The following is a 24,091-nucleotide window of genomic DNA, read 5'->3' on the forward strand; positions in this document are numbered from 1 at the left end:
AGCATTCAAAACTTAGTCTGTTTCCAAAGCTGTTTCACTGCTCTGGCCATTCCGTCTCCCTTCTTGTCAGGACTCAGATCCTTCTAACATGAGATACATTTACTACCGCATTACCCATCACCCACCACCACCAACATATATAGATAAAGGTTTAAATGGAAAATTAATTACCCATAAAACTTAGATCAATATATGTATTAGAATAAGTAACAGATATGACAACATTCTGGAGGGATATAAAAAACAACTGCACTTTCAAAAACCAAACTTATGATATTCCACCTATTATTCTGAAAATGGGACTCAAGCACAGATTTAAACCAAAACTGACCTTGAGATTATGCTAAATAAATGCATCTGACCTAAAGTAATCAAGTTAAGAAAACCAACAAACAGGCACCAGATTTCCTTAGCTATGATTCAGAGCTTTGTGAAAATAGAAAGTTACTGGATTTTTACAATCCTGTAATTATAGTCAGTCTACATCTGGGCTCAGCAAAGTTTTTTCTGTAAAGGGCCAGACAGACAATAGGTATTTTAGATTCTGTGGGCCATAAGGTCTTTGTCACAGCTACTCAAATCTGCCATGGTAGTTTGAAAGCAGCCACTGGCAATAAGAAAATAGGCATGGCTGTGTTCCAATAAAACTTTATTTAGAAAAACAGGCAGTAACCAGATTTGGCTCCTAGGCTGTAGTTTGCCAACCCTGGGTCCACACAGAAATACGATAAAATCACTTAAACAAATGAGTATCTCAGGAACTTACTGCTTAATTTTATCATTTCTAGGTCCAAATCTTGGTCCAGATGGTCCCCTTCTGAAAACAAAATACCAAGCACATATTAATGAGAGCATTAAAATAAAAAACGGAAAACACATACACATAATCAGGCTTAATTCTAAACATGGACCAGTAATTTACCCCAAGGAACCACACATAACTGGTATTGCTGGAACGTGATGTGTAATCACATCTGCACTTCACTGGCCACAACTAACCTCATTCTTCTGAATGTTAAAACTTTCAGAGAAAATAGAGTTTATATAACCTTAAGTTACACACAGGTTGTTGTAATCACTAAACTCTGAAACATTGTAACAAGAGTGCCAGTGATTATGAATAGCTTTCTGATCAGTTATAGACAGAAAAAGTAAATTCACCTTTGAATTAGGTTATAATAAATGCTGATTATCAAAAATGGATACAGAAAAAAATCCATTCAAAACACTCTTTTTTGTTGCTCATCTTAAATTTATCAACAAAGCTAACGGGAAATTCAGGTCTATGAAAATACCAACATTTCTCAAACTGTTGTTAGTCAAGTGTTGTATCATTTCAACCAATCCATTTTAATATTGGGGAAATAAAAACTTGTGGATAATCCATTTTGAGTAATTAGCATTCCTCTGATGATTGAGAATAAGGTATAAATTATAAAACTTAAAAAAAAATAGAATTGGGGAGACTGGCTCAGTTGGTGGAGCATACGACTCTTGATCTCAGGGTTGTGAGTTTGAGCCCCATGTTAGGCATAGCGCTTACTTAGAAAAAAAAAATTACAAAAAAGAAAAGAAAAAGATCTCTACCAATTAATCACTAACTCCCCATTCCTCCTCCTCCTAGCCCCTGGCAATCTCCATCCTGCTTTGTGTCTCCATGAATTTGTCTACTCTAGGTACTTCATATAACTGGAATCACATAAAATTTATCCTTTTGTGAACAGCTTCTTTCACTTAGCATAGGTTCTTGGAGATTCATCCATGTTGTAAACATGTCAGAATTTCCTACCCCCCCCCTTTTTTTAATATTTGGAAAGAGAGAGAGAGAGAGAGAGAGAGAGAGAGTGTGTGTGTGTGAGAGAGAGAGAGAGAGAGAGAGAGAGAGAGAGAGTGTGCAGGGGAGGGGCAGAGAGAGAGGGGGAGAGAGAGAATCCCACGCAGGCTCTGTGCACTCTGCACAGAGCCTGATGTGGGACTCGATATCAAGAAACGTGAGATCATGACCCAAACCAAAATCAAGTCAGACAATTAACTGACTGAGCCACCCAGGCGCCCCAGAACTTCCTTCCTTTTTAAGACTAATATTCTACTATACCCATACACCGCACTTTGCTTATCCATTCACCTGCTGATGGACATTTAGGTTGCTCCATCTTTTGGCTCTTGAGAATATTGCTGGGTGTTGATAAACTGCTGGGTGATAAACCTGGATTTTGATTTCTTTTTTAAAAATTTATTTGGTTTGTCTCCTCTTCAACACCCAAACAGACCCACAGTGTGTGGAAGCTGTATTTTGAGCAAGTGTGCTAGCTGCTTGTCAGGCCCTCTGCAAAAGGTACATTATTGGGAATGGACTTCCAGGGGTACATTGCAGGTCTGAAGAATTAGTGTTTCTCACAAGGTATCTCGCTGACACTGAGAGAATCATTTATGTAACCTTTTCAATACAAGGCCTTTTCAATACGAGGTCCTTTCTGACGGGTAGCTAGTGCTCTAGGTCTAAGGCTTTTTACCATATTTGCCACTGTGGCAATTAGCTTTGTGACTCTTGGGAAATCTTGTCACATGTAGGAGGTATCTTCCCACATCATCTGACCTTGCCAAAATGATACTATTTCCTATTAATGGATTTGTTTCCTATGTTGTTCACTGCTTCATGGCTGTCAATTATTTTTATAAAATGTTTTTATGTAGGGGAAAAGCCTCTACAAAAATCTTACAAAATTATAACAAAGAGGGAGGCAAATTTTTTGGGGGGGAGGGGGCACATCTGCCTACACCAATCTCTAGAGAAAACTCCTGCCACATATGTCCTCCTTCCTGCCTTTGCAAATACAACTTAGGCCTATATGATGACAGCCCTTTCTAATTATAACTGTAGATGACTGATCAGATCAATTAACTGACAAAGTATCAAGGCAATTCAATGGGAAAAGGATAATCTTTTCATCAGCTGGATGGATAGCCATATGCCAAAAAAAAAAAAAAAAGAATAAAAAAATAATAATTATCCTTCACCCTTACCTCAACCATACATAAAAATTTACTTGAAACAAATTATAGAGCTAAATGTGAAAGCCAAAACTAGAAAATTCCTAGAAGAAAACATAGGAGGGGATGCCTGGGTGGCTCAGTCAGTTAAGCATCCGACTCTTGGTTTTGGCTCAGGTCTCAATCTCATGGCTGGTGGGATCAAGCCCCGCACTGGACTCTGTGCTGACAGCACGGAGCCTGCTTCGGATTCTCTCTCTCCTTCTCTCTTTGTCCCTCCCATTTTCATGCATACTCTCTCTCTCAAAACAAACTTTAAAAAAATTAAAATAAAGAAGAAGAAAACATAGGAGAAAATCTTAGTAAACGTGGGTTTGGCAAAGATCTCTTAAATAAGCAAAAACAATAAAAGAAAAATGTAATAAATTGATTTCATCAAAATCAACACTTTGATCTTCAAAAGATACTGTCATGAAAATGAAAAGATTAAGTCACCAGATGAAAAGTAAATGTCTGTAAAACACATCTGACAAAGAACTTGTATCCCGAATACATAAACAACTACATAAAAAGACAAATTTAGACCTGGACAAAAGATTTTAACATGTACTTAATCCAAAATATGGGGATGACAAAACACAAAAAAGAGGTCCAACATAACTTGTCATTAGGGAAATGCAAATTGAAATGCATTAGGGAAATGCAAATGCACATCTGCAAGAATGACTAAAATTTAAAAACTGACCATATATAGTACTGACGAGGATTTAGAGCAACTAGAACTCTTATACGATGCTGGTGGGAATATAAAATGGTGCATCACTTTGGAAAACAGCTGTAAATATATACCGGCCACTCGACTAACTCCTAAGTATTTTCCCAAGAGAACTGAAAGCATCAATCCACACAAAAACTTGCACATAGACGTTTACAGTAGCTTTATTCACAATAGCTAAAACTTATAAACACCACAAATATCCATCAATAAGTGAATGGATGAATGAACTACAGTATATTCACACAATAGAATACTTCTCAGAAATAAACTATCGATACATGGGATAGCGTGGATAAATCTCAAAATAATTATGCAAAGGGAATGATACCAGGAAAAAAAAGGCATACTGTGGGATACCATTTAAAAAATTCTAGAAAACACAAACTACGGTGATAGAAAGTAGACCAGTGGTTGCCTGGGGACTGGGAGAGTGACAGATTACAAAGGGTATGAGGAAATTTCAGAGGTGATGGTCACGTTCATTACTTGATTTTGGTGATAATTTCACAGGCGTATAGTACATGCACCAAAACTCATATTATATACTCTATATGCATTTTACTGGATGTTAATTATACTCCAATAAAGCTATTTAAAAAAAAAACTTACAGAAAAAAGTCTTCTTCTTCATCTGAGTCATCTTCCAAAAGATTTCTCTGTCAAAAAAAGAGGGGAAAAAAAAAAAGACGTGAGTTTTCAGATTCAGACGTCTTGCAAACTGTCAGGGAGGAGTAATGAAAGGAGTTCTGTTCTGGTGAAATTTCTTAACTCTAAGCTTCCAGACAGAGGGAAGAGTGGTTACATGTGCTTTATCGTAAGCTGAAAAGTTGGCAAATGTGGATCACTGACAACACGGTAGAAAGGTCACTGAAACCAGCAGGGAACTGAGGAACTGTAGGCAGTCAGGAAGACATTAAGTCCCGTCTCCTTCCCCGCCTTCCAGTCTCTCCACTGGCAGAACCTAACAGGAAGCCACGCGGCAAAGGAGAAGTGCAGTTGCTGAGTCCAACTCTAGCATCAGACAGAAGGGTATAGAGGACAGGTTTGGAGCTGAGACACAAGGGTTTAAGAATCGGCACAGTCCACCTACTGCCTTCACAGTTCACAAATAACCTTCGACACATATGTGAACTTCCAAACAAAAACCACTTTATACTTTTACTCTATAAGATGCAACTATTTTCCTTAAAATGAAGATGATCTCACCCTCTCCCCAAAAGGGGGAGACATAAAGTTCCAAAAGGAGCCTAAGGAAGAGCAGCAACCAGACTTTCCCGCATGGAAGAACTTCAATAGTACACAGCTTCTACAAAGAATAACAGCTCCCCAAGACAGAAACCGGAAACCGTGACTGTTTCCTCACATGCTAAGAGGGCCTCTGCAGGTGCGACTGAGTTACAGGTCTTGAGGTGGGAAGATCAATAAGGATTATTCATGTGGGCCCAACATAATCCCAAGAGTTCTTAAAAGAGGGAGGCAGAAGTGCCAGAGAGAGAGGGAGGGAGAGAGAGGAAAGAGGGACAGACGAGTGGGGAGAGAGACGGAATAGAAGATGTTATACTGCTGGCTTTAAAGACAGTGGAAGGAGCATGAGCCAAAGATGATGGGAAGCTTCTAGAAGCTGGCAAAGAGAAGGAAACAGACCCTCCCTTACAGCTTCCAGAAGGAACACAGCCTGGCCAGAGCCTTGATTTTAGCCCAGGAAGATCCACTTTGGACTTCTTCTGGTCACCAGAACTAGAAGACAATAGATTTGTGTTGTTTTGAGTTTGTGGTAATTTGTTAGAGCAGCAATAGGAAACAAATACACCACCTATTGCCTTTTCTGAGAAAATTACTCAAGGAATTGCACCAGCCCAAACAACAACAAAACCCAATTAAATCGAGCAAAGATTCTTTTTTTTTTTTTTTTTTTTTTAATTTATTTTTGGGAGAGAGAGAGAGAGACAGAGCATGAACGGGGGAGGGGCAGAGAGAGAGGGAGACACAGAATCAGAAACAGACTCCAGGCTCTGAGCCATCAGCCCAGAGCCTGACGCGGGGCTCGAACCCACGGACCGCGAGATCGTGACCTGGCTGAAGTCGGACGCTTAACCGACTGCGCCACCCAGGCGCCCCCAGAGCAAAGATTCTAAGACAGAGGTCAATAAAATCAATGAACCTAATAAAATGTGTGGTCAGTGTGAACTACTTATAGCTACTGAAAAAGAAAAGGTATAATATAAGGAGAAACTTTAAAAGAGCCCCAAACCATTCTAACAAAACCTAGAAGCTGGGAGCAGAAGAGTGAAGCAAGTAAGTAACATAACAGTCGCACCTGCTGGGGAGACAAGTGGAGGCAGGGAAAGTGGGCCAGAATGAGGAAGTAAAACAATGGATGGGACGTGGTGTTTGGTATATTGACAGAGAAAACAGATTTAAACATCACTGTTAAAATATGAAGTTAATAACAAAAAAGAGAGAGATACAAAGGGAGAAAGGAAGGATACTTTTAAACTGCCTAGTGATACTGAGGCCGAGGAGATGAGGAAAAACAATCAATCTGCCAAAGAAGTCAGGGAAAAGAGGAAAAATATATGAAATATAATGATCTATGCATAATGATATATAACATATCACAGAGAGAAAAAATGAAAATAGGATGTATTCAATATTTTTTTAATAAATATGTCTGAGCATCTTCTATGTGTCAGGCACTGTTCTAGGTACCAAGACAGCTTTGAACAAGACAGACAAAGTCTGAGCTCTCACAGAAAAATATTCGATGGTAACAAATGCTATGCAGAGGGGCGCCTGGGTGGCTCAATCGGTTAAGTGTCTGACTTCAGCTCAGGTCATGATCTCACGGTTCATGGGTTCGAGCCCCACATCAGATTCTGTGCAGACAGCTCAGAACCTGGAGCCTGCTTCAGATTCTGTGTCTCCCCGTCTCTGCCTCTACCCTGATCATACTCTGTCTCTCTAAAAGTAAAATAAATGTTTAAAAAAAACAAACAAACAACAAATGCTACGCAGAGAACTGAAACAGAGAAAGGATAGAAAGTGACAGGGTGACTAAATGAGATTAGGTTGTCATGGAAAATCACTCTCAAGAAGTGAAACTTAAGCAGAGATCCAAATGATAACAAAGGGCCAACCAAAGATCAGGGGGAAGGGCATTCACTGGCATCAGAGGGACTGGCTAGCACAGAAAAAGCCCAAATACGTTAGTTGTTGTAACAAATGTGAATGGTATGAATGCTCCCGTGGGGGATAAGCTTAGGAATTCCCTGGGCCTACACCAATGGGTTAAGGAGGCACAAAGAAACACAAAGTCATAAAATGCTCACACCTGAGTTTGGATAACCAGATTGGCACTCCAAGAATAGGGAGGTGCAAAGGCACCCCAAAATAGGGAGGGGTGCTGAACCCCCAAAAATATATAGAGAGAGGCAAAGGCCTGAAATAGAATCCGCGCAAAGGTGCCCAATACATAGGAATAACAAGATTAGATATTCAGGGTGAAAGCACCCCAAGTTTAGTACTACAGCAGAAAGCTGCTTTCATAGAACAGGGCCAGGGCAGGTAAATTGGTGAATTGGACTTTGGACCACTGCACTGCAGGCAAAGCAGCCCAAGGTGGCTTATTAACCCTGAGGTTATTCCCCCTACCTGTCTCATCTCCTAGGCTGGCAAAGATAAACAGGCACAGCGCCTCCCGTCTGCTGTTAGCAACCATCTACCCATCTGCCCGGCACCTGGAATTTATTTTATATTGAGCCAAACCCCAAACATTGTGTATCCTCAAAATCCCCCTTTCCCCCTCACATCCACAAGTTAATGTTCCTAGTTTCTTTGTCTCTTTATACACACCCATCATGTTTGCAAGCCTTCTGATCTGAATAAATATGGGGCAAGGACCCTTATTCGGGGCTCTTGCCTTTTTCCCAGACATTAGCCATCTCCTGTTTTAATCCTGCGTTCGCTCTTTTGCTAGACAAAAGAGAACTTTAGACTTAGAGTCTACGACATGCTCCTATTAAAAAAAAGAACTACATGTGATTGGAGTTCAAAAATTCCAGCCAATATCTGTTTACAAAAAATTCACCTAAAACAAATTATCAAATAAAGGAAGAAAAGAAGAGGTGGGAAAAAATATATCAGCAAATTCTAACAAAAAGAATGTTAGAGTTAGCAATATTAATACAAAGACGAATTTAGGACAAAAGCATTAAACAATCAAATTTAAGATTTTATAATGATAAAATGCATAGTCCACCAAAAAGATTTAACAGCAATGAATGTTTATATATAACAACATAGTTGCAAAAGATATAAAGCAAAAGCTGCTCAAATTATAAAGAAAGAAATGGATACATTCAAAATCATAGGGAAGATTTAACATACCCTTCAGAGATAGAGAAACTAAGAAGACAAACAATAATCTAGAACTTTATATTTAGCAAATTTTAATTTCAAATATCCAAGAAATAGATGTGCCGCAAAAGAATTTTAATAAATTCCAAAAACTAGAAATTACATAGGTCACATTCTCCAGTCATAATGCAGTGGAAATTAAAACAGGTAACAAAAGGGGCACCTGGGTGGCTCAGTCGATCAAGTGTCTGACTCTTGATCTAGGCTCAGGTCATGATCTCATAGTTCGTGTGTTTGAACACAGAGCCTGCTTGGAATTCTCTTTCCCTCTCTACCTCACTCATGCTCTCTCTCTCTCTCTCTCTCAAAAATAAGTAAAGAAACTTAAAAAAAAGTAACAATAAAACTTTAAAACACTCTTCTAATTAACACATTAAAATGTAATGGAAATTTAACAGACTATTTAGAAATAAGTGACACCGGGAACACTAGAGAACAAAATCTGTAGGTTATGGGTCATAGCAGCACTTAAAGGAAAATGCATTTATTTACAAAATCACAAAAACCGAATATATATGAAATAAGTATTTAACTCTTAAGATGGCTGAATTATTCCTAAGCAACACACAACTCCAGAAGTTTAAGAGAAAAAGATTAATGGATAACATAAAAATGTTAAACATGAAAAACTATCATAAACAAAGTTAACTGGCAAGTAACAGATTGGGCAAAAAAATCTGCAACATACTTTCAGAAAAGGTCTGACATCTGTATTATATCAAGAGCTCTGAGGAAACAATAAGAAAAAGACGGCAAGGGAGAAAAATAGTCAATGGAGAGAGATAGGCAACTCCAGACAGAAGAAGAAATGGCCAATGATCACATGAAAAGATGTTCAAAGTCAGTAGCAGTCAGGGAGATGCATTAATTAATTCCTCCAACAAATATTTCTTGAATGCTATTCTAGCTAGTAAGTTTAACAGTCACTATATTTATGAAACAGTTTATGTGCCTTAAAAGATAATGACACTAATGATAAAATATATTTATTATAGTTGTACTGTAAGAAACACACATGAAAATCAATGTCTTTACACCCATTCATTGAACAAACACAAGGGCTAGTGAGACACTATCAAAAAAAGAGAACAGGACACAATGAGATAACGCTTTACACCCACTAGGCAGATAATAATAGCAAGTGTTAGGAGGAAAAATTGGTGGTGAGGAGAAACTGGTTGGTAGAAGAAATGCAGAGAAATTGGAATCCACATATACTGCTGGTAGGAATGTAAAAATTGTGCAGCCACTCTGGAAAACAATTGGGCAATCTTCAAAAGGGTGAATAGAGAGTTACTATAATACCCAACAATTCCACTCCTAGGTATTCACACAAGAGAACTGAAAACATGTTCACACAAAAACCTGTACATGAATGTTTATAACACTGCTATTCGTAATAGTCAAATAGCCAAGAGTCAAAAGCAGTATGCAAGAAGTCCTTAATATTAAAAAAATAAAAACCCAAATGTCCGTCAAGTGATGAACAGATGTGATATATCCATATAACGGAATATTATTCAGCAATAAAAAGGAATGGCATACTGATCTATGCTACAATATGGATGAACTTCAAAAACATTATGATTTAAGTCCAAAATGCCAATTACAAAAGACAACATATTGCATGATTCCATTTATATAAAATGTCCAGAGTAGACAAATCTATAGATTGGTGGTTGCAAGGTTGAGGGCATGAAGAGATGGGGGATGACTGCTAAAAGGTACAGGGTTTCTTTCTGGAATAATGAAACTGTCCTAAAATTGACTGCAGTGATAGTTGCATAATTCTGCAAATATACTAAAAACCATTGAGTTGTACACACTTTAAAAGAGTGAATTGTAGGGCATATACATTTTATCTCAATAAACCTGTTACTAAAAAAAGTGGAATGGGCAAGTGGAATAAAACTTTAAATAAAGTTTTAAAAAGTAATTTATAGATTATTAGAACCAGTTATCAAATTTCACCATCTGGTAACTATTCAAAGGGAGGTCTCTATTTAAACAGCCAATTTTGTTCAATTCTGATTCAATACCCTATTTTTACAATAAATCATAGTAGTAATCAACCAACAACAGTTACAGTTACAAGTCTCAGTGGTGGATTGAGATTCTCTATTTTATAATTTTAAGTCTATATATAAAGTTTATTTTACAAGCAATTAGTCTATTGGTGGATTATACCTCCTTCAAGTAAAAACTACAGAAAGTTAGGATAAAGGGAAGACACATTTCCTGTATTATACTAAAAGACACTTTTAAATTGTAAGATGTTGGGCAGAGTGAATAATAGGAGGTTCAGAGCTTGTACAAAAAAGGAACGTGTAAAATGAAGTCAAGTAGACTATAAGCTCTATATGGGCCCTCCAGTTTTTAGCACAATAGCAGGTGGTCAGTAAATGAATCAGTAAATGAAGGAATAGCAATGAGATAGGAAGTGAGCAAGGGCTTTAGGTTGCTGGATAAAAAAGAATACCACTAATTCCTTCCCTAATAAATATTTAGTGAGTGCTTATTCTAAAAGTAACCTATCTACAACATTTATATCAAATGCTGTCTTCCAAAATTCAGATTTATACACATCTGCATAGAATGTTCTGGGATAAATAGGAAATTGAACATTATATAAAAACTACTCTGGACTCCAAGGACAGTTACAGAACAAGAATTCTTTATCTGCAATTTCAAAAATCTAAAAAGTTCTGAAAACCAAGAGGTTTTGTAAGTTTAGAGCCAAAACTCATTTGGAGGAAAACCTGGCATGAACTGATGTTAGCTTTACTTACTAATCAGACATTTCTCTGAGAAATACTAACATACTTGGAGGTGCTGCTCCAGACACTAAAAAGGCTGTTATATAATACGCACTTAACTACCTTACTAAAATCTTAACTCTCAATTCCAACCAATTTTGGCCCAGAGTTCTGAATAAGATCCTGTGTATTTAACATTCTCTTTGAAAGACTAGAAAGAAGCAGTGAGCATAATCTGATCAATAATGGATGCAGGATTCAAATGAATCACCAATCTAAGGAACATATACTTTTAAATATCTACTATGAAGAAAAAAATATAAAGTAGAATACAGCCATAAAATTTAGATTTTTCTAAAACAATTTACAAAAGGAATGAAAGCATATTTTTAATCTGTTTAAAAACTGAAGATTCTGAACTTACCCTTTCACTTTTCACAGAACCAGTGACATCATCGTCATTTAGGTGGCGCTTGAACTTGGGAGGCATATTTTTTACTCAAGAGGTACTTCTCTGTTTCCCAGCAGAACAAGTATTCGCCACCTTAAGGGAAAATGCATGTCATTATATTTGAGACTTGAGGGTGAAAGCTAAAGTACTTAAATAGTGTTCAAAGCCTTGTATGGTGGAGCCTCCTTGACTTCTCTGACTTCAACTACTGCCTTCCCACTTGCTTCATTCCGGGTGATGCTGTCCTCCATGCCAGGCCTTGATACATAAAAAAGTTAAAAACTGTGAGAAAATGGATGTAACTTGTAACTTGTGAAAGAGAACATGTGGGGGAAATCAGTGATTTTTTTTTTTTTAATATTTATTTTGAGAGAGATGGAGCACATGCGCGAGCAGGGAAGGGACAGAGAGAGAGGGAATCCCAAGTTCCTTGCTGTCAGTGCAGAGCCCAATTCGGGGCCTGATCTCAGGCACTGAGAGATCATGACCTGAGCCGAAATTAAGACTCGGAAGCTAAAACGACTTCTGAACTACCCAGGTGCCCCTAGTGAAAGTTTCTATAAAATTAAAGAGATTACCTAGGAGTGGGGGAAATTTGGAGAAAATGAGGCATTAAATGCTTTAAGAGTTTAACCTGGAATTAGAAGACAGAACACTCCTAGTTCTCTAATTTTTAGTTGATTAAACCATGATTCTGTTTCAAGTGTGAAATAGTGATTTCTAGGCTTCTGCATGGAGTCGGCATGGTCAATCAGATAATTCATGCAAAAACATTCTGTAAATTATAACACCCTATTCTAAAGCACAGTACTAGGCTCTTAGAAAAGGGATGTTTATTAAATACTGTGTTAAACAGAGCCAGGATGCTGTTTTGAAGGGTTTTTTTGGTTGTTGGTATTGATTTTCTTTGGTTTTGGTTTTATTCCTTTTTTTCCTACAGAAAGTTTCACAGCTTTTCATATGCTAATATGCATTGTGGTTTTCCAAGAAAATGCTTGAGTATGCAGCTTATTCAAAATTTCTGGAGAAAAAGCTGACATGCAAACATGAGTTTTCAGTTTCTTGGATTAGAAGATGGATAAAAAATGAGAATAGCTACTAGCTAAAGTACTGAATCTTTTACTATGTGGTATGCACTGTGCTCAGTGACTTACATGTATTTTCTTCTGGTCTATATGACACTCCTTTAAAGTAGGCACTAAGAAGCTAAAAGAGAATTTAACTTAGGAAAAGTAACTAATATTCCCTCTACCGACTGAAACAGCAGACACATAGACCCAAATTAACCAATAGCTATGCATGATCACTTTTAATATTTATTCAATTAGCTGCCTATCAAGTTACACAGTTCTGTTCTAGAAAGACCACTTCCCTATAAACAACCCAGCAGCCCTCTTTCCTCTTCCATAAGAAATCACCTCTAAGATCTTTAATTAGGCATCAGTTTGCTAGTTAACATATACAAGCCCAGAGTCTAGTTTCATAAACCAAATAAAAGTAATATTTTAAGGTAGTGTCCTATCAAAACAAATTGATACACTTTTCTTTGATAAGAAATGCTTCTAAATCAGAAACCTAATCACTTGTAACAAAAATCAAATTCTTGCTACCTAAGTAACAGTTCTAGAGTTCATCCCACAATATTTCTGTCATGTACATCTGGCCCATTTTATTCCTCATACTTTGAGTTCAGAATAATTCATTCACACAGAAATATTACAGACTCCAGGAAAAAACAGGAAGCAAGTTTTCTGAGCTTTTAATTATACCTGTATGTTATTTATATTTTAAACCCAACAAAGGTGCTTCTTTAATACCCCCCGAACAGGCAGACTTACGTCTTTATGAAATATACAGTAAAGCTACAAGTTTAATGATGAGCAAACACCATAATCAGGTCCTATAATCCAAGGACCAGCCTCACGGAGACAAGAAAAGTGTCTGACAACAGAAAAGCCATCAGCAAAGCATCAGGCAAGATTAACTATGCAACTGATGATTTGTGTCAAATAACTAGTAGAAATAAAGAATGCTCAGAAATCAGGCATATATTTCTACCTACACTTTCCCCTGCAAACATTACACATGAATTCAGGGATTTGTGTCTGGGTAAATATGTAAATAAGAGAGCTTTCATCATGCATTTCATACTGAGAGTGGAACAGCAATACACAATTCACTCTAAAAATGTCACATCACCATATGCTTATGTCATGACCATACGTTTACAATTTCGTGTATATATATATTTTTAAGAGGCAGTAGTTTTCTATTCAATGTCTTTACATGTAATACACTTCTAACTTGTTTAGTAAACGTTGGCCTCTTTTTTGCTTTAGGCACAGAACAAAAACCCCTATGTATTTCATTTCACACAAAGCTTTAATCTGGGCAGAGGTTTCCCTTTTCCCCGCCTCCATTCCCTTCTGACTCCTCTTTCTTATCTCCATCAACAGTCTTGACTGGTGCAGTTTCACGGAAATATGTGACTTGGACACAGCTTGGAGATGTTACTCACAAAAACTATCAAACTAATGATTCACGTCACCTGGACGTTATAAAACACAGCAGCGTTGGCGCTCTTTCTCCCTTGACTTTAAATAATGAAACAAATCCGTCCCCTCCAGCAAGTAGCTCGGTTCCCCGCCCCCCCTCCACCCCAATTGTCGCACCAGGCCTCGTCCTCCGACATCTGCTCCTAACTCGGTCCTTTCTACCCCAAGATACCCACTCACATTCCAGGGTGCCTCCCACTCTTCTCAAACCCTCCCCACGCCCTCCACTGTTCCATCTCCCAGAGCACCCTTCAATTGCCATTCTTCTCCCCCCTCTCCCCCCCCCCTCCCGCACACCCCCGTCCAGGTCGTCCTCCTCCACGACACCTGGCCCGAATCCAGCCTTTCCCCAGTCGGGGGTCCCTCCCTGACACCCCCCCCCCCCCGCCCGCCCCAGTCTGGTCTCGCCGCCCAACGCGGACGTTGGGACGCGGCGGAACAGGGGCGTCGTCTCCGTTTCCTTCCTCCTCACATCAGCCCCTCCCGTCGAGAGGGCCGGCGCCAGTACCTGAGTCTCCCGGGGAGCTCCGGGCAGCTCTCCGGGGCCGACAGCGCTGGGAGGGCGGGGGAAGGAGTGGGAAGCGCAGAAAGAAAACGGGGAGGGGGAGACAGTGGGCGCGGACTCGGCGTCCGCCGCTCCGCCGCAGCTGCGCCCCCGCTCATCGAGCCGATCGGCGCTCCGCGGCCTGGCGCCGGGCGAGGGGGCGGGCCCAGGCGGCAGAGATGGTCGAAGGAATCGAGTGAGTGGAGCGCCTCCAGGGGAGGCGGAGGAAGCTGGGGGAAGTCCCTCAGGGCGCGCGCTGTACAAGCCCGGGACTGGGGTGGAAGAGGCTTTTAGGTGATGCTTTAGGCGCAGCCCATCACCCTTGGCTAAAGAAACCGAGTAGAAAACAAGGAGGATGGTTCGCAGCCCCGGAACTACTTCGGATTGTCTGGGCCTTTCCGGAAGCTCTAAGTGACCTTGTTTATCGATGCAGTTAGACTAGCAGGGAGCTATTGAGGGTTGCGAATCCCACCTCATTTTAGACGTTAGGAATCTCTGGTCTAGACTTACTGGCGGCTGCAAGCTAGTTTGGGTAGATTTGGGAGGAGGACTCAGTGCTCTTTCCCCTGTATTCTTTTTAACCTAAAATAACTAGATCCAGACACCGGAGCCTTCAGGTTTCAGTTAGGAAATCACCCTTGTATGGCCTGTCCACTGTTCTTTTCACCCTCCCCCTTCACCCCCTCAGTATCATATTTAAACTTCCAAGCCTGAATTAGGTGGGCATAGTAATCCAAAACCATTCTAGAATATGCTTTTATGGTCCCTTGTTTCACTTAGCCATTCCTCCCAAACACGCCGCTGCTGGACTGTTTTACTCATTCCCCCCACCCCGATCATTTGTGCATTACGCATCTTTTTCACTTAATACGTGTGGGTCCCTTGTTGATACAGCGTTGCAGGCATTTTTCAGTTAAAACGTACCTAACTGGAAGATGCCCTGGCTGGGATGACTCTGATTATCTAAAGTTCAATCACCTGGAAAACTTTAAAAACTACAATGCCCAAACACTACTTTGAGATTCTGATTCAATCATCCTGGGATGCTGAGAAACAGCCGTGGGTTGTCAGTTGAAGTTTCTGAAAACCTGGCGTTAGACTCGCTGTGAGTTTACTACTCAGACCCAGGCTGACTTGGACAGACACCACCCACCTAGAAGGAAAGCTTCTCACAGTTTCTCTGCTTAGGCATAATGGTGACACTACCCTAGACCCCACAGATGACCCAAAAGTTATTTCCTTCTTCCACAGGTGATTTTACGTCTGTAAATCTGCTTGTTATGGGGTGTCTCCCTCCTTTGGTGCCTTAGCCAGTTAGAGTCTGAGGCACTTACAGCATCAGCCTTTCTTACTTACACAACTTAAGAGTGTGATTGAGCTGTAGGAGCACCTCACTGCGTAGCTTGTATAACTAATCTTTTTGTTTTAACCATAATTCTTTAGTTCTGCCAACCATTTTGGTAAGATTGCTGAGGGGAGGGGTAATGCCAGTCCCACCCCTTAAACACCTGAACAAAGTCCCTTTGACTCTCCCCTATATTTTGGAAAGGGTAGAAAATGTCACTTTACAGTTACTATGAATCAGATATACCAGTAAGCCTGAAAGGATATAAACAGCACTGGATGTAAGGTCAGAACAGGGTTCCAGGCTCACCAATTTGAATTATTTGGTTATTTTTACCCTATTTTCTCTTTCTTGAGCTTCAATTAATTATTCAGATGTTCATCTTCCAATTTTCTTATAATTTCTCTTTCATCTGATATATTTATTTTGTTGAAGTAGGCTTCCCACCCAGCGGAGCACAAAGCAGCCTGAACTCATGACCCTCAGATCAAGACCAGAGCCCAATTCAAGAGTGGAAGGCCTAACTGACTGAGCCACCCAGGTGCCCCTGAGCATCTGATTGATTCTTAAACTTTCTATTATTCCTCCTGTTTTTAGCTCACATCATGCTCAGAGTTACCTAGCACTTCTAATTCCCGAGCCTTATTTATGCAGGGTTTAGCCGTGTAAATCAGGTTGCTTCGTGGCCTGTTTAGGATTCTTGTTTCTTAAGTCTGCTAAAGTAATTGTCACTGATTCATCTACTTTGCAGGTTTCAATATTTTGTTGTTGTTGTCTCTGTTCCCATAAGGCAGAAAAAAAAGTACAAAACAATTCTAAGCATGTGAACAACTGTTCAACATCAGCCAAAATGTAAATCAAATACCATTTTTCATCTATCACTGACCGGGAAGGAAGGAATTTAGCAGCAGATCTGCAATACATTCTCTCCCCTTATAGAGGAATACCCCTAGAAAAGCAAGCAAGCATGTAATTCTTAGAAATATGGAATAACAGACCTCCTGACAAACAAATTAATAGTATTTGCTAGTAAGGAGAGTTGATATCTATGGAATTCCTTCAGTAAGATATTCCTGGGCTGAGACTGTTTATGGTAAACACCCCCGAAATCTGTGGATTTGAGGTGCATGACTGGAAAATATCATGTAATTTATGTAACTCAGCATGTAATGGAGATGTTCCAAAACTGAGTTGGTTGCTTCTGCGTAAGTGAGGTGACTACATACCTTATTTAGAAACCACATCTATGATCTTATGCAGAGATGCACCCAATGCAGGAAAAAAGGACCTGGGAAACAGCACTGAGTCCTGAACCTCTCCCTATTTTGTGCCTCTTGGTCAGTGGTATCTTTGAAATTAGTAGAGTTTAAAATGGTAAGATCTCTGATTTCTGAGTCTAATTTGAAAATTTGATCCTTTTGCTAGCTCAATGGCAAAGATTAAAAAGTTTGACGACACAGTGATGGAGATGTGTACACGCGGTATTGTGGTGTGGGAGGTGGGAAGAACAAGCTTTCTTCAACACTTGGTGGAAGTATAAATTGGTACAAATTTTTTTAAGTTCAGGGTGGTAAAACACGTCAAAAATTATATTAAGTTCCTTTTGACCTAACAATTCTATTTCTAAAATTTATCCCACTGATATACTTCCCCAAGTTGTATAAAGACATTTTCTAAGAATATTCTTCAAAGGATTTTTGCAACAAGCATGGAAAAAAAAAGAAGCTTTAACTGTCCAGCAATAGGAAATAAGTTTGGAATATCCATTTAAGGTAACAGTATATAGTGATTAAACTGAAGTAGATATACATGCACTCACTTAGAATATCTCTATGTGGTTTTTAAAATATTTATTTATTTATTTATTTATTTATTTATTTAGAGAGACAGGGAGAGAGAACACGTGAGCATGAGTGGGGGAGGAGTAGAGAGAAAGGGAGAGAGAGGATCCAGAGCAGGCTCGGCATTATTGTGAGATCATGACCTGAGCCAAAATCAAGAGTTAGACGCTTAACCAACTGAGCCGTGCAGGTGCCTCTCTGTATGTTACCGTAAAGTGAGAAAAGGTGCAGAACAGTATATGGACTCTGCTTCCATTTGAGCATCACATACAAAAAAACCCAGAAGGGCTGAGAATCTGGCATGGAATTTGGCATGAATTGTGTCCTCCCGAACCCCTCCCGATTCATACGCTGAAACCCTAACCCACAATGTGACTGTATGTAGAAACTGGGCCTTAGGTAGATAATAAGGTTTAAATGACGTTGGTCATAAGGGTGACACCCTAATCTATAGGGCTGGTGTCCATGTGTGTGTGGGCATGGAGATGAGGCCATGTGAGGCCACATTGAGAAAGTGGCTTGCAAGCCAGATGAAAAGGTCAGGAAGAGAGGTCTCACCAGAAACCAATCCTGATGGCACCGTGATTTTAGACGTTTAGCCTCTACAAAATTTCTGTTGTTTAAGCCATCTGGTCTGTGGTATTTTGTTATAACAACCTCAACGGACTAACACAGAAAGGAAACCTTTTCTCATTGTGTGGTATTTTGTACCATTTGTATACTACAGGAGAGATTCTCTTTCCCACTGAAATTGAGACCAGATGTTCATTGGTTAATTTAAAAAGTCAGGAGGCACCTGGGTGGCTCAGTCGGTTAAGTATCCAACTTCGGTTCAGGTCATGATCTCATGATTTGTGGGTTTGAGGCCCACAGGCAGAGCCTGCTTGGGATCCTCTCTCTCTGCTGCTCCACCACTCACTTGCTCTCTCAAAAATAAACAAACATTTAAAAAAGTCAGTTAAAGTGGTAAGGATTTAAAAAAGCAGATATACTTTAATCTTTTTATTTTGACTCAAAGGTATCATCATACATTTACTCACTAATCTTTGAAATAGGGCCAAGACCTTGTATCTGAAAATGAATCTGTTGGTTGGAGTGCCCCAGTGTCTTTATTATAAATTGCACTGCTTAAATTGTTTATAATTCCCAGAGCATAGGAATCCTCGGCTTCAACTATTATCTCTATGAAGAAGAATCCAAGGAAGAATGTATTTAAGGGAAAGGGCACTTAGGAGAAGGTAGGCATTAGAGACAGGGAGAGCAGCCCATGAGAAGCAGTTGGAGCAGCAGACATGACAAGACAGGGCAGTGTAAAAGAAAAAGGAAGGGTTATTAGCATCAAACTTCATGGGTGCCTGGATGGCTGCTGGAAGAGCATGGACTCTAGATCTCAGGGTGGTGAGTTTGAGCCCCACATTAGGTGTAGAGATTAATAATAATAAAAAAAACCCTTAAAAACCCCGTTAAAAAATAATAAAAACTTCAGGGGTGCTTGGGTGGCTCAGTCAGTTGAGCGTGCAACTCTTGATTTTGGCTCAGGTCATGATCCCAGGGTGGTGAGATTGAGCCCTGTGCTAGGGCTCAAGATTGTCTCTCTCCCCCGGCCCCTCTCCCCAGCTCACGCACGTTCTCTCTCTCTCTCTCTAAAATAAAAAAAATAAAAAGACTTCAGAGAAATTGGTGGGGGGTGGAGGAAAGTGGGAATGAAGGCTAGAAAAAGCCATTAGATTTGCTGACTCACAGAACATTATTGATTTTCAAGAAGTATTTCAGTAACATTGTGGATGTGGAATGCATCTTGTAAGAGTTATTTTTTAGTGGAATTGCAGATTATAGATTCCACTTCCAAGAAATTTAATTGTAAAGGGAAATGGCACACTAAATTGCAGTTCGAGCAGCAGCACAATCAAGGTACTATCAGAAATGACCAAGTTATACATAGGAATGGGGAGTAAGGAGCCACAAAGAGAGTGAGACTGTAACGCAAAATCAAAACAGAAATAAGGATGGGTGATGTCCCTTGCAGAGGTGGGAGGATCAGGGTTAGAAGAGTACCAGAGGTACATTCTGGGCAGGATGGAGAGAGAATCCTTTCTTGGAGGCAAGAAGAAAGGAAGTGACTGATAAAGATACAGAGAAATTTTGAAATGGAAAAGAGAAGAAGTTAGGGAAACTCACAAGATCACCTAGAAATGTTCAGTAAAACTCAAGAGTCAATGTGAAGGGTCAAGGAAGCAGTGTTACAGTTGGGAGTGTAAAGAAAATGGAGAAGTTTTGGAACTTAACACAGTGAACAAAAGGATGGCTCAGCAGCTGAGAAGATCCAGGCTAGAATGGTCATTTTGACTGCTCCTTTAAATCAAGAATGTGGACTTAGATTCCTTTTTATCCTCCATCATATCTTGCACAGTACAAGTACACAATGAATTTATTGAGTGGGTTATGCTTTTTAAAGTTTGCTTTTGAAGGAGCAAAAAGACGCAAGAAAGAAGAAAATAAGAGAAGTGATAGTTAGAGAAAAGTTTTAGCATTCCCAGGGCATGGGGATCCTACAAGCACTTAGCCTGCTGCATGACTTCACGGTCACTAACTTTCAATACCAGTTTCATTTCCCGGGCAGCAAACAAGGAGTAATCTCTGCCTCCTTATTATCTTCTAAGAATATCACAAACTCTTAGTAAAACAATATTTATACATTCTTGTCACCTTATAAACAATGTAGAGTTTTTCCATTTTTACAGATTTGCTTTTCTCTGAACTGTTTCATTGTTATTATAGCTTGACTAGCAAGGAAGAGTCTGGCCTATTGGCACGGATTTTCTTTTGGCATTTCAAGGTAACAGGAGGGGAAAAAAGAATATGAGCAATGTAAGTTTGTGACTCATAAAAATAAAATCAAGAAATGAACAGAGGCAACGTGATTACTTTAAACCTTAGTCAATATCATTGCCTTTAAATATTTAAATAAATATTGATTTTGGGATTCCACAGTCATTTCAGCTCATTATTCATTCAAGTCAAGTTACACTTGAACTTCATTGGCATTTCAAAATGCATTTCCTGGAGACACTTTATCTTTGTATCTTACTTATAAAGTGTAAACAAACAAAATAATTTTAATTAGCATTAACTAGAAAACAACTTTCTGAATCATCCATAGCTTGCCATATCCTATCCAATTTTCCCCTATGTTGTGGTAGATTGCATGTCTACTTTTCATCATTAATAATAAATCAGTTTTGGGGTGCCTGGGTGGCTTAGTCAGTTGGGCGTCTGACTTTGGCTCAGGTCATAATCTCAAGGTTTGTGAGTTCAAGCCCCGCATCCAGCTCTGTGCTGACAGCTCAGAGCCTGGAGCCTGATTCAGACTGTGTCCCCCCCTCTCTCTGCCCCTCCCCCGCTCATGCTCTGTCTCTGTCTCAAATAAACATTAAAAAAAATAATAAAGCAGTAGTTTTCCTTCTGGCTCTACTTATGCTTGTTGTTTGAGTTTATTGAGCATCCAACTCTCCCCACTTGAAAAGAAAAAAAAAAGAATTAACAGAAAAATTCACAGTATCTTTTCTGTGACTCTGAATTCATCACATCTGCTTGGAATGTATACTTTAATGTTAAGCAGTCTCAGGACTGGAACATGGCATATGGGATTAACTATAGGATATCTGTCTGGGATCAAACTCAATGATAACCATCCTTATGGAATGTTTTAAGGAAATTCTTTGGCAATCACTGAACCCCTGTCCCCATCCTTCATAGATAGAGCAATAAGTTTTCCAATTACTTTCTAAAATGTCATGATAGTATACTTGAAAACATACTTGTGCTTAGAATTATTTGGAGAATTCTTGAGAAATTATTCTTGAAAAAACAATGCATCTTTATGTTCTGGAACCTATTTACTGCAACACAGTATACTCTTTTTTTTTTTTTTAAGTTTTATTTATTTAAGTAATCTCTACACCCAAAGTGGGGCTTGAACTCAGGACCCCGAGAGCTCTTCCAACAGAGCCAGCCAGGCGCCTCAACAGTATATTCTTGAAGACAAGTGTATGAACTTCTATTTTAAAAGTTTGGTCTTTTGGGGTGCCTGGGTGGCTGAGTCAGTTAAGCATCTGACTTCGGCTCAGGTCTTGATCTCATGGTTCTTGAATTTGAGCTCTCCATCTCTGTGGTCAGCACAGAGCCAGTTTCAGATTCTCTGTCCCCCTCTCCCTCTGCCTCTCCCCAACTCGCATTCTCTCTCTCTCTCAAAAATAAACATTAAAAAATTTTTTTAATTAAAAAAAAAATAGAAGTTTGGTTTTTTAAAATGTGTGTACAAATCCTCTGAGTCTGCACTAGCTCTTAGGGCTTTGGCACTGACAACAGGGCTCCAGAGCTGCAGCTGAGGCATATGCCGCAAAGCAATGGCAGCAGCCATGAGCACAGACAGACTTCCTGCTTCCTCATTTCCCAGGCCCCCTTCACTTCAGTTCCTGTATTTTTGGTTCCAGAATTTCCATTAAAAAGTAGATTCTAAGTCTCCAGTGAAATTGTCCGTGTTTCATCTATTTTTATGAACATTTTAATCAGAGTCCTTGTCTGTTAATCTAATCCTGGATTAGTTATGGGCTGGATTCTATGGTCTATTTTTCTCTTGGTTTTTGGTCATAAGACTCTTATCTCAGCACACCTAATAGTTGTGTTTGTTTCTTTTTTTTTTTGAGAGAGAGCACATGCATTTGGGAGGAGGGAGGGACGGAGGGAGGGAGGGAATCTCAAGCAGGCTCTTTGCCCAGCACATATCCCCATGCAGGGCTCAATCCCATGACCATAAGATCATGACTGGAGCCAAAATCAAGAGTCAGATGCTCAATCAACTGAGCCACCCAGGCACCCAACCTAATAGTTTTTGATATTCAGTACTGATTATTGAGTATAAAATAATTGAGTATTAAAAATGGAATATAAAATACTGAATGTAAGAAATATTGTGTATGTATGTGATATTATCCTCCAAAATCTTCTAAAGAAGATTCACTCTCATCTCTGCTGATAAAGATGCTAAGCAAAAAGCCTCTGAAAAACAGTGGTTTGATCACCTCAGCCTCCCACCCCAAAACAGCTTTAGAATTCAGCAAAATTTTGAGGAGAAAAATATCTGAGTCCCTCATTTCATTACTGTTTCCTTCTCCCTGAGATCCTGGCTCTCTAAGATTGCAGTTTTGTCTTTCTGGTCCTGGGAAACCCCAAAGTGTCACTGGTTTGCTTGTTTGTTTTGTCCCCACAACAGTCCTCGGACCAGGCAAAGCCCAGATGCTTGCTCAGGAGCTTTCCCTGCACCCGAAATCTGTAAGCGTCTCCAGGGCAAACGCAGACCACCTTTTCGCAGTTCCTTCTCTGGAATCTTGGCCCTTTCTGTCTTCCTGCTTAAACAGTCTTCTGACTGCTTCATAGAGATGTTTTTGGTATTTATCTGGTTTTCTATTAATTGCTAGAGGGAGCAATGGTCTGTCTCAATTTACTGCATCATACCTGAAAGGGAACTTTATCTAAGCTGTGCTTAAAGTACTGTAAAGGGATAAGCTCATTTGCTAGCAACTATGCAAGAAAGTAGAGAGGCTTTTCTAAACGGGAGAGTTTCTTAGGTCCTCCCAGACACACTTCAGTAGTCAGAAGTCATCACTTCTCATGGCTTCTGACTGGGGGAGAGCGAGCGTGAGAAGAGGATTCTGGTTTCTTCTGGCAATGACGGCACGTTTAATCAGAGATCCTTGAACCAGCTCCCCTTCTGCCACAGATCACAGATTTCTTAGACAAGAAGAATCTCCTTTTACTTCATATTTCTATCTGTACATAGGCTGTATCTAAACCTCTATATGTATGATATATATGCATTTATCATTCCTATTTTCCTTTATTAGAGTTGTGAATATTATTTTCATTTTTAATCTTTTTCTTTTAAGCAAAGAAAATTCTGCATCACTGCTCACACTCATTTCTAAGCTTAAGACACGATCCTTGAAAAGCTGGGTCTTAGACTCACAGTCACACTTTACTGAGTTAAAGTAATATCACAAATCACAGTTCCCCACTTTATATGCTATGGTCATTGGGGCGCCTGGGTGGCTCAGTCGGTTAAACGTCCGACTGGCTCAGGTCATGATCTTGCGGTTTGTGAGTTTGAGCCCTGCGTCGGGCTCTGTGCTGACAGCTCGAGCCTGGAGCCTGCTTCGGATTCTGTGTCTCCCTCTCTCTCTGCCCCTCCCTGACTTGTGCTCTGTCTCTATCAAAAATAAATAAAATGTAAAAAAAAAAAATTTTTTTTAGATGCTATGGTCACAAGTATACATGAACAGCTATGTAGAAGGAATGGAATTATATCATCCAAATACCTTTAATAGATGTATTTCAAACTTTCTTCAGAGAATGAAA

The 24,091-nt window shown here is 39.6% G+C and overlaps 1 protein-coding gene across 2 annotated transcripts in view; it reads right to left on the reverse strand.

The window, feature by feature from the left end:
• The window catches only part of VAMP4 (vesicle associated membrane protein 4), a 47,525-nt gene that overhangs the window by 12,313 nt on the left and 11,121 nt on the right, over nt 1-24,091 (reverse strand). Inside the window, exons 1-4 of one of the 2 annotated variants that reach the window (XM_003999190.5) lie at nt 14,456-14,639; nt 11,366-11,485; nt 4,379-4,425; nt 767-817 (exon numbers count right to left, since the gene is read on the reverse strand). In XM_003999190.5, coding sequence (XP_003999239.1) covers nt 767-817; nt 4,379-4,425; nt 11,366-11,431 — 164 coding nt within the window. In that variant the 5' untranslated portion in view covers nt 11,432-11,485; nt 14,456-14,639. Of the gene's footprint in view, nt 1-766; nt 818-4,378; nt 4,426-11,365; nt 11,486-14,455; nt 14,640-24,091 lie in introns of those variants that run through there. The other variant, XM_006942702.5, reaches the window with a different exon arrangement.

Source organism: Felis catus, chromosome F1, assembly GCF_018350175.1.
Source record: "Felis catus isolate Fca126 chromosome F1, F.catus_Fca126_mat1.0, whole genome shotgun sequence".
In the NCBI taxonomy this organism is placed as follows: Eukaryota; Metazoa; Chordata; class Mammalia; order Carnivora; family Felidae; genus Felis; species Felis catus.